At 33.9% G+C, this 12,372-nt stretch overlaps 2 protein-coding genes across 11 annotated transcripts; both read right to left on the minus strand.

Annotated features, from left to right (window-relative positions):
* Positions 1 to 1,403: 1,403 nt before the first annotated feature.
* Positions 1,404 to 11,947, minus strand: LOC130944235 (tubulin-folding cofactor E-like). 10 transcript variants are annotated; one of them, XM_057872446.1, is made up of 19 exons: positions 11,685 to 11,947; positions 9,822 to 10,161; positions 9,382 to 9,555; positions 9,050 to 9,096; positions 8,427 to 8,507; positions 8,177 to 8,323; positions 8,007 to 8,081; positions 7,409 to 7,518; positions 6,907 to 7,031; positions 6,756 to 6,817; positions 5,808 to 5,915; positions 5,693 to 5,727; positions 5,459 to 5,521; positions 5,209 to 5,300; positions 5,017 to 5,093; positions 4,856 to 4,933; positions 4,290 to 4,666; positions 3,891 to 4,047; positions 1,404 to 3,802 (listed from the first exon to the last, which is right to left on the minus strand). In XM_057872446.1, exons 2-17 carry the CDS (start codon positions 10,129 to 10,131, stop codon positions 4,568 to 4,570), a joined length of 1,683 nt encoding a protein of 560 aa, XP_057728429.1. In that variant the 5' UTR covers positions 10,132 to 10,161; positions 11,685 to 11,947; the 3' UTR covers positions 1,404 to 3,802; positions 3,891 to 4,047; positions 4,290 to 4,567. The 10 variants fall into 10 exon arrangements, with proteins under 10 accessions (XP_057728429.1, XP_057728437.1, XP_057728436.1 ...); XM_057872454.1 differs by adding an exon at positions 10,884 to 11,117 and having other exon boundaries at positions 1,404 to 4,047; positions 9,382 to 9,552; positions 9,822 to 10,125; XM_057872453.1 differs by having other exon boundaries at positions 1,404 to 4,047; positions 9,382 to 9,552; positions 9,822 to 10,125.
* LOC130946058 (pentatricopeptide repeat-containing protein At1g73710-like) lies at positions 2,482 to 3,693 on the minus strand. Its single transcript, XM_057874738.1, has one exon. The coding sequence runs from the start codon at positions 3,691 to 3,693 to the stop codon at positions 2,482 to 2,484; it is 1,212 nt and encodes a 403-aa protein (XP_057730721.1).
* Positions 11,948 to 12,372: the final 425 nt, after the last annotated feature.

Raw genomic sequence — 12,372 nt, forward strand, 5'->3', positions numbered from 1 at the left:
AAGCTAGTTTTTAAAAGATAATTTCTTAAGAAATATAGTATTTATGTTTGATAAATTAAATTAAATAATTTTAAATAAATATAAACAATAATAATTATATTTGGTAAAATAATTTTTAAAATTTAAAAATATAAAAAAATATAAATTTAAACGTTAAATTTAAAAATTAGTTAATATATGAAGTTATATTATATTTTTTTATTTTAAAAGATACATACTAATTTTAAAATGTTTCGCCTCAGATGTTTTTAAAAATATTTCAATTTTTTAAAAGCTACAAATACAAATACATAGTCTTTTTATGCTTTTAAAAAATACAAACACCTATTTAAAAAAATTTATCAAATTAAACCTTTTCTCTTGTTTTGGAAGAAATCTTGGTTTGAATCAAAGAATGAAACTCAATTGTCCTATTTTTATTATAAAATTATTTTTGTGAAATAATAGAAAATTATTTTTATCTTATTTTTATTTTTAGTATTTATTTATAATTTATTTATTATTTTATTATTTTTTTAATTAAACCATAATTAGATCAATAAACTAATAAACTAATAACTAAAACAGTTTAATCACCAATCCGATTTTTAGAACCTTGATTTAGCTTCAGCTTTGGTTCGAAAGGACTTTGAATTGGTAATTTCCTTTGCTTTTCTCATATTATTATATAAGGACTCCATTTTACGCTGTAGTGCCTGCTTTACCCTCTATTCTTCTTTTTTTCCCTTTAATTTTAGGTTAACAATAATCTTGTAAATGTTATATATTTCATTTTTATTCTCTTTTTGTAACAAAATAATTTAGTTTAGATTCTTATAGTAATATTGAACTAGTCTTTATTATTCTCCTGAAGCGAAAATTCATTTTATTCAGTTCAAAACAAGATAGTTTAACAAAATTCAATAAATAAATTCAGTTCTATGTAGGAGAGAAGACTCAAACATATAGACAAAAGCTCATGCTTTTATATTGAACAAATAAAAGCTCATGCTTTAGTATAATTTTAACAAAGATTAGCAATATTTTAATTTTCAACAGACTGGTCACAATTAAGAAACTACACTAGCAATGCCACATCACATCACACCACACAATTTATACATAATTCCAACCAAGTTTGGAAAACCAGATCTCTTAGCGGCAATAGATAGAGGTCCTTGTAAAATAGCACCATTAGTAGTGATATTATGTTTTCAAACACATAATACCATAAGCAAAAAGCTAATTCTTATCGAAATAATCAAATTTTAAAAGGTTGAATAATAGACTAGAATCAACTTTGCCAAACCCAGCAGATAGCATGTTTTCAACTTCAGGACATAAATCCAATTACAAAGCCAAAGCTAAAGAACAAATATGGAAGTAAAATTTAACAAAATTTTGTTATACTTTGGCAGGAGTCTCATTTGAATAAACAAACCATTTTCTCATTTTGATGAATTTATATTTTTTCATATGATTCGGAGAGGAACGAAGTTAATCATTCAACAAGTTAATCATCCAACAGTTCAATCTGAGTAGCACTAGCAGTAACAAAGAACCAAGAATGAAAAAATAAAGAAAAAAAAGCAATCTAAGTAGCACTAGCAGAATCCTAAACCTTTGTTCTCACATCTGAACAGACCATTAAAAATATGAAGAACAAGCCCTAACAGTGAGCACTGACCTTCGATCTGAGCAGCAGACAAGGACGGCAATCAGTTGAGTGCGACAGCAACCAGGCAACTGCGAGCAGACAAAGACCAGACGACGACCACTGTTATTCCTTCTTCTTCACTTCACCACTGACGACTCACGACAGCACTCTGCCAGATCGAACGAGAAGCAAGGGGGCAGAAAAGGTAACTTGTTTGAGAGTACGATATTTGTAATTTATGTGGTGATTACCACTAGGTTTTTGTGTTTTGTGTATGTGGTTTTTTCTTTTTCTTCTTTTCCTTACCAATCATTTGCGTTTCACTACTTACATTGTACATACATAAATTTGTCTCCCCTAATATACAACCACCTGTGGATTTAACAGACCTCAAAGAAGCTCTCATCAAAATCAATCACAATCACTTCCATTTTCACTTTCAATTTTGCTCTCAACTTCATTATTTTCTTCCAAGTTGAATGTGATTTTCATCTCTTGGCCAACTAACTCAGCCAGGTCCTTTCTATTGCAAACTCTGTAACCATCTATAATAGCCTTGAACAAAGACTTGCATGGCTCGATCTCTCCGCCTCTTAGTTGGGTAAATATCCGTTTCACGCCTTCAACCATGCCGGCTTTTCCATAACAACCTACCATATTAATCTGAGTCACAATGTCCGGCTCCAAATGCTTATCCTGCATTTTCATGTATGTCTTCAAGGCCTTGTTGATTTCTCCAGCCGAACCATATGCATAGATTGCCACATTATATGCATAGGAGTCAAGATCAACCTCGGATTCTATGAATGTCTGAATGGATTTAAGCGCCAAATTGTGCATACCAACTAAAGAATATAAAGCAGTGATCGCAGCTTGCGCGCATAAGGCTTCCCCTCCTTCAGAGATGATTCCAACTGCACAACTGCTTCAATTGGAAACCCTCCCTTCTTTAATACAGTGAACAACACTTTAAAAGTTCCATCATTTGGCAAAAGCTTCTTAGATATCATCTCATGTATTAGTTCACCACACTCATAAAGCTGTCCATAAGTGGTATAACAAACCTTTACCTTATTATATGAAACACAATCCCTCAGTAAACCTAAAAGCCTCATCTCCTCCGCAATCTCAATGGCCTCGTCGATCCTTCCCATATCTTTATAAAGATACATCATTGTCACGTATGAAATCCCATCTGCCCAGCCCTTTTCTCTCAAATTCTTGAAAGCCATCTTGGCTTCGGATACCAATCCGAGATCTGCAAAGAGACTGATCATACTATTGCACGCAACTAAATCAAGACCACCTTCCAAGTTCTGCATCCATTCATAAATCGCTTTTACTCCTTCCAAGTTCCCAACCTTACAATAAGACTTTAGCAAGGATGTCAACACAACTAAATTGGCAGATAATCCGGATTCTTCCATAATGTTGAAATACCAAAGTGCCTCCTCAAGACTACCGTATTCTGCAAATCCGTTTATTAAAGATCCATACACAACCTCATTTGGTTTTACTCCGGCTCGTAGCATTTCCTGGTACACACTGACAGCATCAGAAAGCTGACTGAGACAAGCATAGGATGCAATAACAGCAGAAAAAGTCTGACAATGCGGCTTAAATGACATCCCTTGCATTTCAACCATGAGATCTCTTGCCTGATAGACTAAATCAGCACCGGATAACATCTGAATGAGAGAATTATAAGTGCAACCATCAGGCCAAGTCCCATGATTCTTCATTCCTCTGAAGACAGAAACAGCTTTGCTGTAAAGTTTTCCTTTGCCATACACTTTGATCAAGATATTGTATTCTATGACATCCCTTCTCTGCCCTGACACACCTCTTTCCCTATAAAACACATTCTCGGCTTCAAGCCAATGTCCCTTTTCAGCAAAAGCATCCATAATTGCAGCACATATACTTGATGATGGTACACCGTTCATTAGAAATTTCTGAAGCATATTATTTGCTTTGTCAAGGGCTCCTTCGTTAACATACATCTCGATGATACCAGGAAGAGAGTGCCCATCGACAGAAACAGAAGATTTCTCCATTTCATCAATCAGAGTTTTCACAACTTAAACCATATTCTTTGAGCATAACGCACCAAGAAGAGCTCTGTGAGTTACATCATCCGGAAAGAGCCCAACATCTCTAATCCTTCTATAACAACAAACAGCAGCATCAGTATTCCCCGAATTAGCATACAAGGACAGAAGGATATTGTAAGTTTTCGTATCAGGGGATATACCCTTTTCTTCCATTTTATTAAGCAGAGATTCAGCTTCCAACAAATTACCATGACTTCCACAGATGAAGATCATAGTATTAAAAGTGATTGTATCCATTGCCACTCCGGATTTTAACATATCAGCAAAGACTTCGGCAGCATCCTTTAGCCGTCCAGCCTTGCCAGAGTAAAAGATTTACATAAACAACTAGTCTTATATTGCCATATCAAAAAAAAAAAAAATTCAGACCTAAACATATAAATCTAATTAAATAATCATATAAAATATTTTACACTATTAGTATATCAAAACTAAACTCTTTTCTATCCCTTAAAATATCACAAATTTTCCATTTAACCCTTCTATTTATCCTATATTCCATGCCAACTAATGCAAGGACTAAACAGAGATAACAATACCTTTTGAGGGACTAATCTGAATCTGCATTGCAAACATAAATATTTCCTAAACACATTTGTAAAAGATGTGAGCTCATTTTCCAAATAATGCCATTCTTCTTTCTTGGCGTGCAAGATCCAAATCTGTTTGCAATGGAACTGGGGATACAAAAAAATATTTGTGGCATGAATGGGGAAAGAGCATCCAATTCAGCATTGCCTCAAAAAAACACAAGATTTCAACTTATGTTGGCTTGTAACCACACTCAAGAGAAGCTCTTCAATTTCTGATCTTTCTATCAACTTTCTTCGTCTACAAGGATAATTGATTCATTGCCAATTCCAAGATCCATAAGAGATGATGTGTCGTTGTCGAGCAGCACAGGTAATGGAGAGCCCTGCAAATTCAAAGACATGGCACTACCTCAATACAAACTATATTCTACTTTTCCAGCATATCAGTTTGAAAAGCTTTGTGTCAATCAAGGGAAAATGAAATGATTTTTCAAGATTAAGTCGAGGGTAACTGAATCAGGCAATCGTGATTTGAACAACACATGCTATTTTTTTTTTTAATGAAAACAAACCTCTTCTTGAAGAAATAACTTTAGCTTCAATGACTTCAGCTTAAAAAAGCTCTCGCAGAGAAATTTCAGCTTACCAACCTGAGAAAAACAAGTTAATTAGAAAAACTGTGTTAGGTCTAAACAGGGTGAACATTACATTAATAAAAGAATAGATTTTCAACCGTAGCTGTTGCTGGCAGCTTCTTTGTCAATGGTTGCTTCTCACCCATGGATGCTCCAACACACTTCAAAGTGATAGCTGCATATCCCTATATCAAGTTAATAAAGATATTGCAAGTTTGGAATTTTTTAATTTATTTATTTATTTCAAAAAAAAAAGGATTGAATGCACAGATTCGTCCATAGGTTCATACACAAGAACCCTGAGCCTATTGTTTGTGGGCCTGAAGCTCCAGTTGATGGTCTCTCATCCTCAATTCCATACAAACTCTTAAGCTCAGAAAACCTGTAATGAAGTACATCAGAACATTCACAAAATTATTGATAAATATACAACACGTGTGAATATGCTGAATAATTCTCTTATTCAATTAATTTTATCAAATACTACTCAATAAGAATGCTGGACCAAACCTTCCAAAAACTACTCAATTAATTTTATACCTGGGATGCTGTTTGATTTCTTCAGCATTAGCATGCAACCTCGAGATCACAAGTCGAACATACCTGCATGATAACTGTTAAGTTTTCAAAAATATAAAAAAGAGGATGCCATTTTACATTCGAAGCATGATGAGACGTGATCCTTTAATTGAATTCAGAAACTAACGGTAAGCACATTTGCAAAAACACGTGTAAATATTAGAAATATCAGAAAGGTAATTAGAGAATAATCACCTAATCTCAGAGTCCTTCCTTTCACGAGGTGTAACCTGGAAGGTAATTAGATATGAATACATTATATCTGATACATGAAGGTATTAAAGATTAGGAGAGATCATCCATCACTTACCTCACTTCCATTAAACACCTTGATTTTTGCTAAACGAGCAATCAAAACAAATCTTGGAACTCCACCACTTGTAGAATCAGCTATTGGGTTCTCAGAAAGCCTAGTTTCCTTTGATGTTGATTAAAATAAAAATGAAAATAAATAATTAGAATAGAACGTTCTCATATGTAACAAACTACTCTAGAAAATCAAGCAAGTCAAAGGTCGGAGAGAGGTGGAAGAAAAAGAGTAACAGAGGAAAGAATAGTCTCTACAGTGAAAAGGAAAGAATAGTCTTACAAGACAGATTAGTTATTTTCTCAATGTAAACTTGCAAGGATAATAGACAAATAAAGAATTAAAAATAAAATGATTCATTACTGAGAAATAGAGTGCAGTTAAGGATAGATCATTGCAACTGTCTGTTTTAAGATTACTTTTCTTTTTTTGAGTGTCTGTGTCTCTGCGTTTTTTTTTTTCCGGGAAAAGGGGGGGTTCTTCAAACTTGCTCGGCTTTGGAATGTTGGATAAGCTTCGAGAAGGGAAAGCTTTAATTTATGTTGCTGTCTTTCCTAGTTTCCATTTTTTGTTTATAAATAAATTTCAGCCTCAAGGGTGAGTCTTGGTGTTATGGTAAATTATGAATTCATAATCCGACTCCATCCATGTGATGTAAAGAAAGCAGTTCCAGAGGAATATACACCAAAAAAAATGTGTTTACAAGAAGCAAGAGATACAATAACTCAATCAGACATGAAAGACATGCTCAAAAAATACTCAGACTAATTATAGCTACAAAATAATTTGAAATATTGCATCCCCAATTCATCATTTCTAACAAATTATTTGATATAACAGTCAATGGCCCCGGCTCATTGTCATAGATACAGCACAGCAGCCATGCCATGCCATGCATAACTAAGAAGTACACGATGCAAGGTATATGAAACTTCACAGTATAAAGCTTACCACCAAGTTAGGGAACAAGTTTAATGAGTCAATAGAGACTAGATCACCGATGTTGTTATCACCTGAACGAAGAATCAGAGATTTAAAGTCAATAGATGTCCACAATCTGTATTTCGTGCAGGATGATGAGCATCATCAAGAGAAATACTACCTAATAGAAGGCAGTGCAAATTTTGAAAGGGCTTATAGCTTGTGGCTTCCAATTCATTCTGCTGGCCGTTATCTGGATATAAGATAGAATTCAAACAATTCTTGTCCAAATAAAGCTGTTCCAAACTGAAACAAAACATAACAAACCATGAAAATTTAGAACAGTAAGAGACTTAAAACCAAATCTACTCAGAAGTAGAGGTAGTGATTAGTGAAGAGAATACATAAATCACAAAGGAGGTAAATACTCGTTGCCAGGTCTAAGATACAATCTATCTGTACTTCCAGTAATACAGATACCACCTATGACTTTAACCACATTTCACTTTAATCATACAATTTCACTCTGGTGCTAAGCACTTAAAATAAGTAGTTACCTTAAATATTAAGTGGTTAGATAAATAAATAAATGGTCACTAAAGTCAAATGTGGTTAAAATGGTATCAGTCCAACCTGGAGTTAAGAATGTATTATAGAATTGAAAACATTTTGCCATAACCAACCATCTTAGTTGAGAAAGCTTCATGACTTCATCCCATTCAGCTATACAATTATCATCCAAATTCAATAGACGCAAAGAATTAAATCCTTGAACAAAGGAGGATGACATAGGCTGAAAAAAAAAAAGATAGAAGGCTAAAATTTTGTGTACTTCATACAAATGACAAAAGGAAAAACATAGAGCAATATAAGATTAAACATTAAAGTAAAAACCAAACTACGCTTATTATTTCCATCCAAAAACAATTAAAATTAATACACTTCAACATCAATTAAGTATCAATAATAATAATAATTAAAAAAAAAAAAACTTGCTGCCCCGCTACATGTAAAACGACAAACCTTTGAGGAGATGAGCAATAAAGGCTGAGAAAATGCTAAAGAAAGAAGAATATATCAACAATGCTATTCCCTCCTTTAATGGGCTTCCATTCTAAGACTATGATTTAGAGAAATCTTGCAGTGTGATTGAAATGATTCAATTTCTAATGTTTATTAAACTGCTCTCCATAGTTTAGAAACGGGTACTCATGAGAGGATATCTAAGTGTACAGCCGTTAAGATATTTAACAAGAATAATGAACTAAAAACAAAATGTACCAGTACTCTGCTTATATTGTTTCTGATAAGATGTAGCTCTGCAATAGCTGTCAATGATTGTCTAAGCAATTCAACCTGCCCAGTTAAACAGGAAAATTTTAACGGCTCCTAACTAACATGATGGGAATTTAAGTAGCAGATATAAGTTCGGGAAAGATATAGAAAGGAACCTGCTCCCAATCTACACCAGTATTATTTAAAACTAGAATGCTGATGCTTTCCAGTGGTGGAAGTTCTGATTTATATGGTGACATTAAGTTGTTAGATAAGTTGAGAGCCTGCAAAGCAGGTAACTGACCACAAATTTTGCCAACATCCTGCAAAAACATAAATAAAAAAGATACTGAATAATAATTGTTGTCAATCAATATATTTTGCTATACAAAATAAGCAGAAAGAAATTTACATATAATCACTTACTAATGAGCTCTCTAAGAGATGAATAGAGGGAAAACTAAGCCAATAAGAGAGGAAGTTGGGATTGCTTGTTTTGGTTTCCATCTATTATTTTTCTGAAAGTGAAAGAAATACTGAAACTAGAAAAGGAAGCAAGGAACAGGATTTTAATGTTTTTACAGTTTTAAATCTTCTGTTTTTCAACAAGATCCTCAAAAGGCAAAACATCAAATGTGAGAAATGAAAAGAAAATAACTATAAAAACAAATAGTAGGACCAGCCATTAATTAGTTCCATTAGTGTGAGAAACTTGGGCAGTTTGCATGAGGTCATAAGTTTACAACTCAAGGCAACAATTACACCATTTAAGAGCTGTTAATAGTATAGAAATTGAGGTGGTGGTAAGAAAATAACATATGTCACAAACCTTCTAACCACAATCTGAATATTTAAACATAAAGAAAATTTCTTAACACAAGATTCAGACTAAATATATTTGAGTTTACCAACTACCAGCAAAAGACCATGTGTAATTTTCATGAATAAAAGCTCTGGGTAAGATATGAATGGTGTGTTAAAAATTAGCAGACTCAATGCTACAGCCTTAGTCAAGATACAATTGTGGAAAAAAAAACCAGGTTACGTACCTTCCAATCCGAAAGCAGGTTCCCAGTCAGGTCAAGTTCCTTCATATCTATTGGGGAAAAATGGGGAGAAAAAGAGTTTCCTCGTCAATATTGCAGTTTGATATTTTGGACTTCTTTATATGATAAAATGAAGTTTCTAGTCATAACTTAAGGTAGAAGTAGATGATAAGAACTTCAGGTAAAAGCAACTAATTCACCACTACTACAATTTTATCATGAAAAAAGAAAATAGTGAAAAAAAAAAAAGAAAGAATACTTCTAAAATGGATCGGGTTATGTTTCATTCAATTTTTATGAGAAATGAAACAGAAGTGTTCCAGAGTCAAGCTTACTTGGGACTGTAGTATTAATCTGGTATGGAATTCCAGGGAAACTAACACCCATATACGCCAATGATGCATTGGTTAACTCCTCAAATCGACTTAGTTTATCTTGAATTTTATCTTTACCCACAAGTTGAATAGATACTCGATTGTTGCTAGTTGAAAGGACATACATTTCATCTGCTAAAAAAAAGGGGGGGAGTACTATCATATTTTATGTTTGGTGGGAGTCACATGTGAGAAATTATATACAGAAGAAATATTAAACTGTCATTTGTCAGCAAATAATTCTAGAATGAAAAGAAGTTTGAAAAGAATAATATATGCCTTATTATTTCTCACCCAAGGCTTCATATCATACCACTAGCATTGCATTTTTATTCCATACTACTTTAGGAAACCAGAGCATGGATGTGTTAACAAAACTTAAATATTAGCAAAAGGCATACCCTCTTCATCACTAGTTGATTTACTTCGGTATCTTTTTTCAAGAGCCTCAAGCAATGAAATCCCTTGGCTCAAATTCGGAGCACGAACCAATGACCCCGATCTTTCAGACTTTGCATGAAAGTATCGGACACCATTGATGGATCCATCATGTTTGCCTTCTCCATTATCCCAGTCAACTCCAACCCATGTGCCTGAATAGCCTTCTACAGGCCCCACATACTTAACTGTACCAATTCTCCTTGAATCACCCGATGAATGTACTCGTTGGCCCACCCTGAATCCATGACTTGAGTCAGGGGAGTCCTGCATCTTTTGTTAAAGCTGGTGAGAATTCCTCTACTGAAAATTTAATAAGTCAATGAGATGAATCAGTGAACAAGCTAGTGATTATTTAATAAGCAATCAAGTTAAAATAGCAAGATGACAGGAACATCTTCTGGAATGTTGTAAGCCAATAGTATGACAATATAACCTACAACACCATCAATTATTCTAACACTGAATACAATATTACCAGTAACTTATCACAAAAAAAGGCCACACATAAATCTCATGAGAAGTACCAAAAGAAGTGAAGGAAGTTCTAATTAAAGGAGTGGCTGAAGCTATCCCAACCTACTCACCTATATTCCATAGATTGAATTGAAGTCCCCCTCTCTCAGCCACCTCCTCCTTACTTAGGCATTCTAAATTTAATAACCTATTGACTAATGTAGCTCAAATCAGGACTAAGGAAATGGCAATCAGTTAGAATTCCAACAGAATAAAATCATATCATATCTATTTTTCAAGCAATCTGATCACACCCCAGAACTCAAATCTCGCTTTGAATTGAAATTTCAAAGTTGGAATATCCAAATATAGGATTAGATTATGTTAGAATAGGACGCTGCAATTAGAGCTAGCATAGAGTAACCCCCTTCCAGGCTTCTACAGCTGGAATAGGGAACTCAACAAAAACCCACATCAGAAGCGTTCAAAATCAAAGGAAGAACAACACAAGCAGCAGTGTTTGTTAGGTTTTCACAATTAACTTTGAGCGGGGAGTGAGGGAGTATTACCTTTGCGGGGAAACCTTCTTAGAGTGGTTGAGTATGGTAGCAATGGCTGGTGAAGGTGATGGTGGGGGTGGCGATGGAGAAGGGTATTTTTGGTAATTAAAAAAAAGGAAGGGGACGGAGTTATAACTATCTATTGTATCCATCGTTATCAGAACTGAACCGATAATTAAACCGATCATAGTACTGGGTCACTGCTTCAACCGATGAGCTACTAGTTGAACCGGTTGACTGAGCCTCAAATCAAACAAAAAAAAGAGAGTAGCAATAGCAAATTATGTAGTCAGAACTGATAAAAACACAGCAAAAGCATCCATGAGATAAAATCCATTCATAGCTTCTAAAGCATGAAATGGGAGGTATAAAATGAAATATATATTCTGATATAGTCATCAAATCTTGGCAACTGGTCCAATCGAGTGTGTGTCCAGCAAGATCTTGAGGACAGATCAGTGGAATGTTTACCTGCCCTATTATACATCAAAGCAGTCTTTTGGATAATCACAAAAAGCATGGGACGTGTATATCTCCATGGATTTAAATGCTTACAGCAATCTCACCAAGTAATAGATAACCACGATACCAGTATGACAGTAAGCAGCTACATTATAGGCAGTAATCGGGCGTTCTTATCTAAACAGATTCACAGTCACAGAACCTATTATCTAATCAGTACAAGTAATCATCAATTTATCTAAACCTATTAGCATCAATTTATCTAAAGCTACATTAAAAATGAAGATACTAAGCATTAAAAATTAATAGAGATCGAAGAATAACTTAAAAAAATGAAACAAAACTCACCTACAGAAGCAGAAGCTGAGTCAGGGACGGAGCAGCTTCGGAGTTCGGAGCTTCAGCACAGCCACGCGCAGTGGACGACGAGACACACGGCACGAAGGAGCCAAGACGGAGGAAGGAGAGCGGAGACTGGCGACTCGGAGGAAGGAGAGGCGACCTCCGTTGGCTGACCGGCGCGGTGAGTGAGATACGAAGGACAGAGAATCGGAGATGAGTTGGGGAGAGAAACCCGAGGGTTATGGGCTGGGAAATTGGATTCTTTTCAAAAAAAAAAAATTCTTGAAAAAATTACCAAATTTTACTGGTGAAAACTCGGGTGTACTTAAACGGTTGAGAATTATTGAATTATTTAACAGATTTAATTAAATTGTTATTTATTAATTTTACAACAATTGAATGCACATGAGCTTTTAATGTTTTTAATTATTAAAAAAAGATTTTTATCATTAAAATTATTTTAAAAAATAACTAAATTTTTTATTAAAAATAAATATTTTAAAATTATTTATTTATTATAAACATATCTTTTATTTAATTATTTATTATATTCAAATTGTTATTAATATATTTTTTATTTATACCAAAAATTTATTGTTCTAATTTACCAATATACCATTATAAATTTTTTAACTTTTTAATTATCATTGTGATAAGACGCAATTGCAACTTTTACATATTTATGTAAATCGTT

Source organism: Arachis stenosperma, chromosome 8, assembly GCF_014773155.1.
Source record: "Arachis stenosperma cultivar V10309 chromosome 8, arast.V10309.gnm1.PFL2, whole genome shotgun sequence".
Taxonomy (NCBI): Eukaryota; Viridiplantae; Streptophyta; class Magnoliopsida; order Fabales; family Fabaceae; genus Arachis; species Arachis stenosperma.

What these genes read in the sequence shown, in the direction of transcription:
- LOC130946058 (XM_057874738.1), bottom strand. Translation starts at nt 3,693, where the DNA reads ATGGAGAAATCTTCTGTTTCTGTCGATGGGCACTCTCTTCCTGGTATC.
- LOC130944235 (XM_057872449.1), bottom strand. Translation starts at nt 10,131, where the DNA reads ATGCAGGACTCCCCTGACTCAAGTCATGGATTCAGGGTGGGCCAACGA. An exon ending in ATCAACTAGTGATGAAGAGG is followed by an intron (nt 9,556 to 9,821) that starts GTATGCCTTTTG and finishes CCTTTTTTTTAG; the next exon opens with CAGATGAAATGTATGTCCTT. An exon ending in AGTTATTTCTTCAAGAAGAG is followed by an intron (nt 4,667 to 4,855) that starts GTTTGTTTTCAT and finishes TTGAATTTGCAG; the next exon opens with GGCTCTCCATTACCTGTGCT.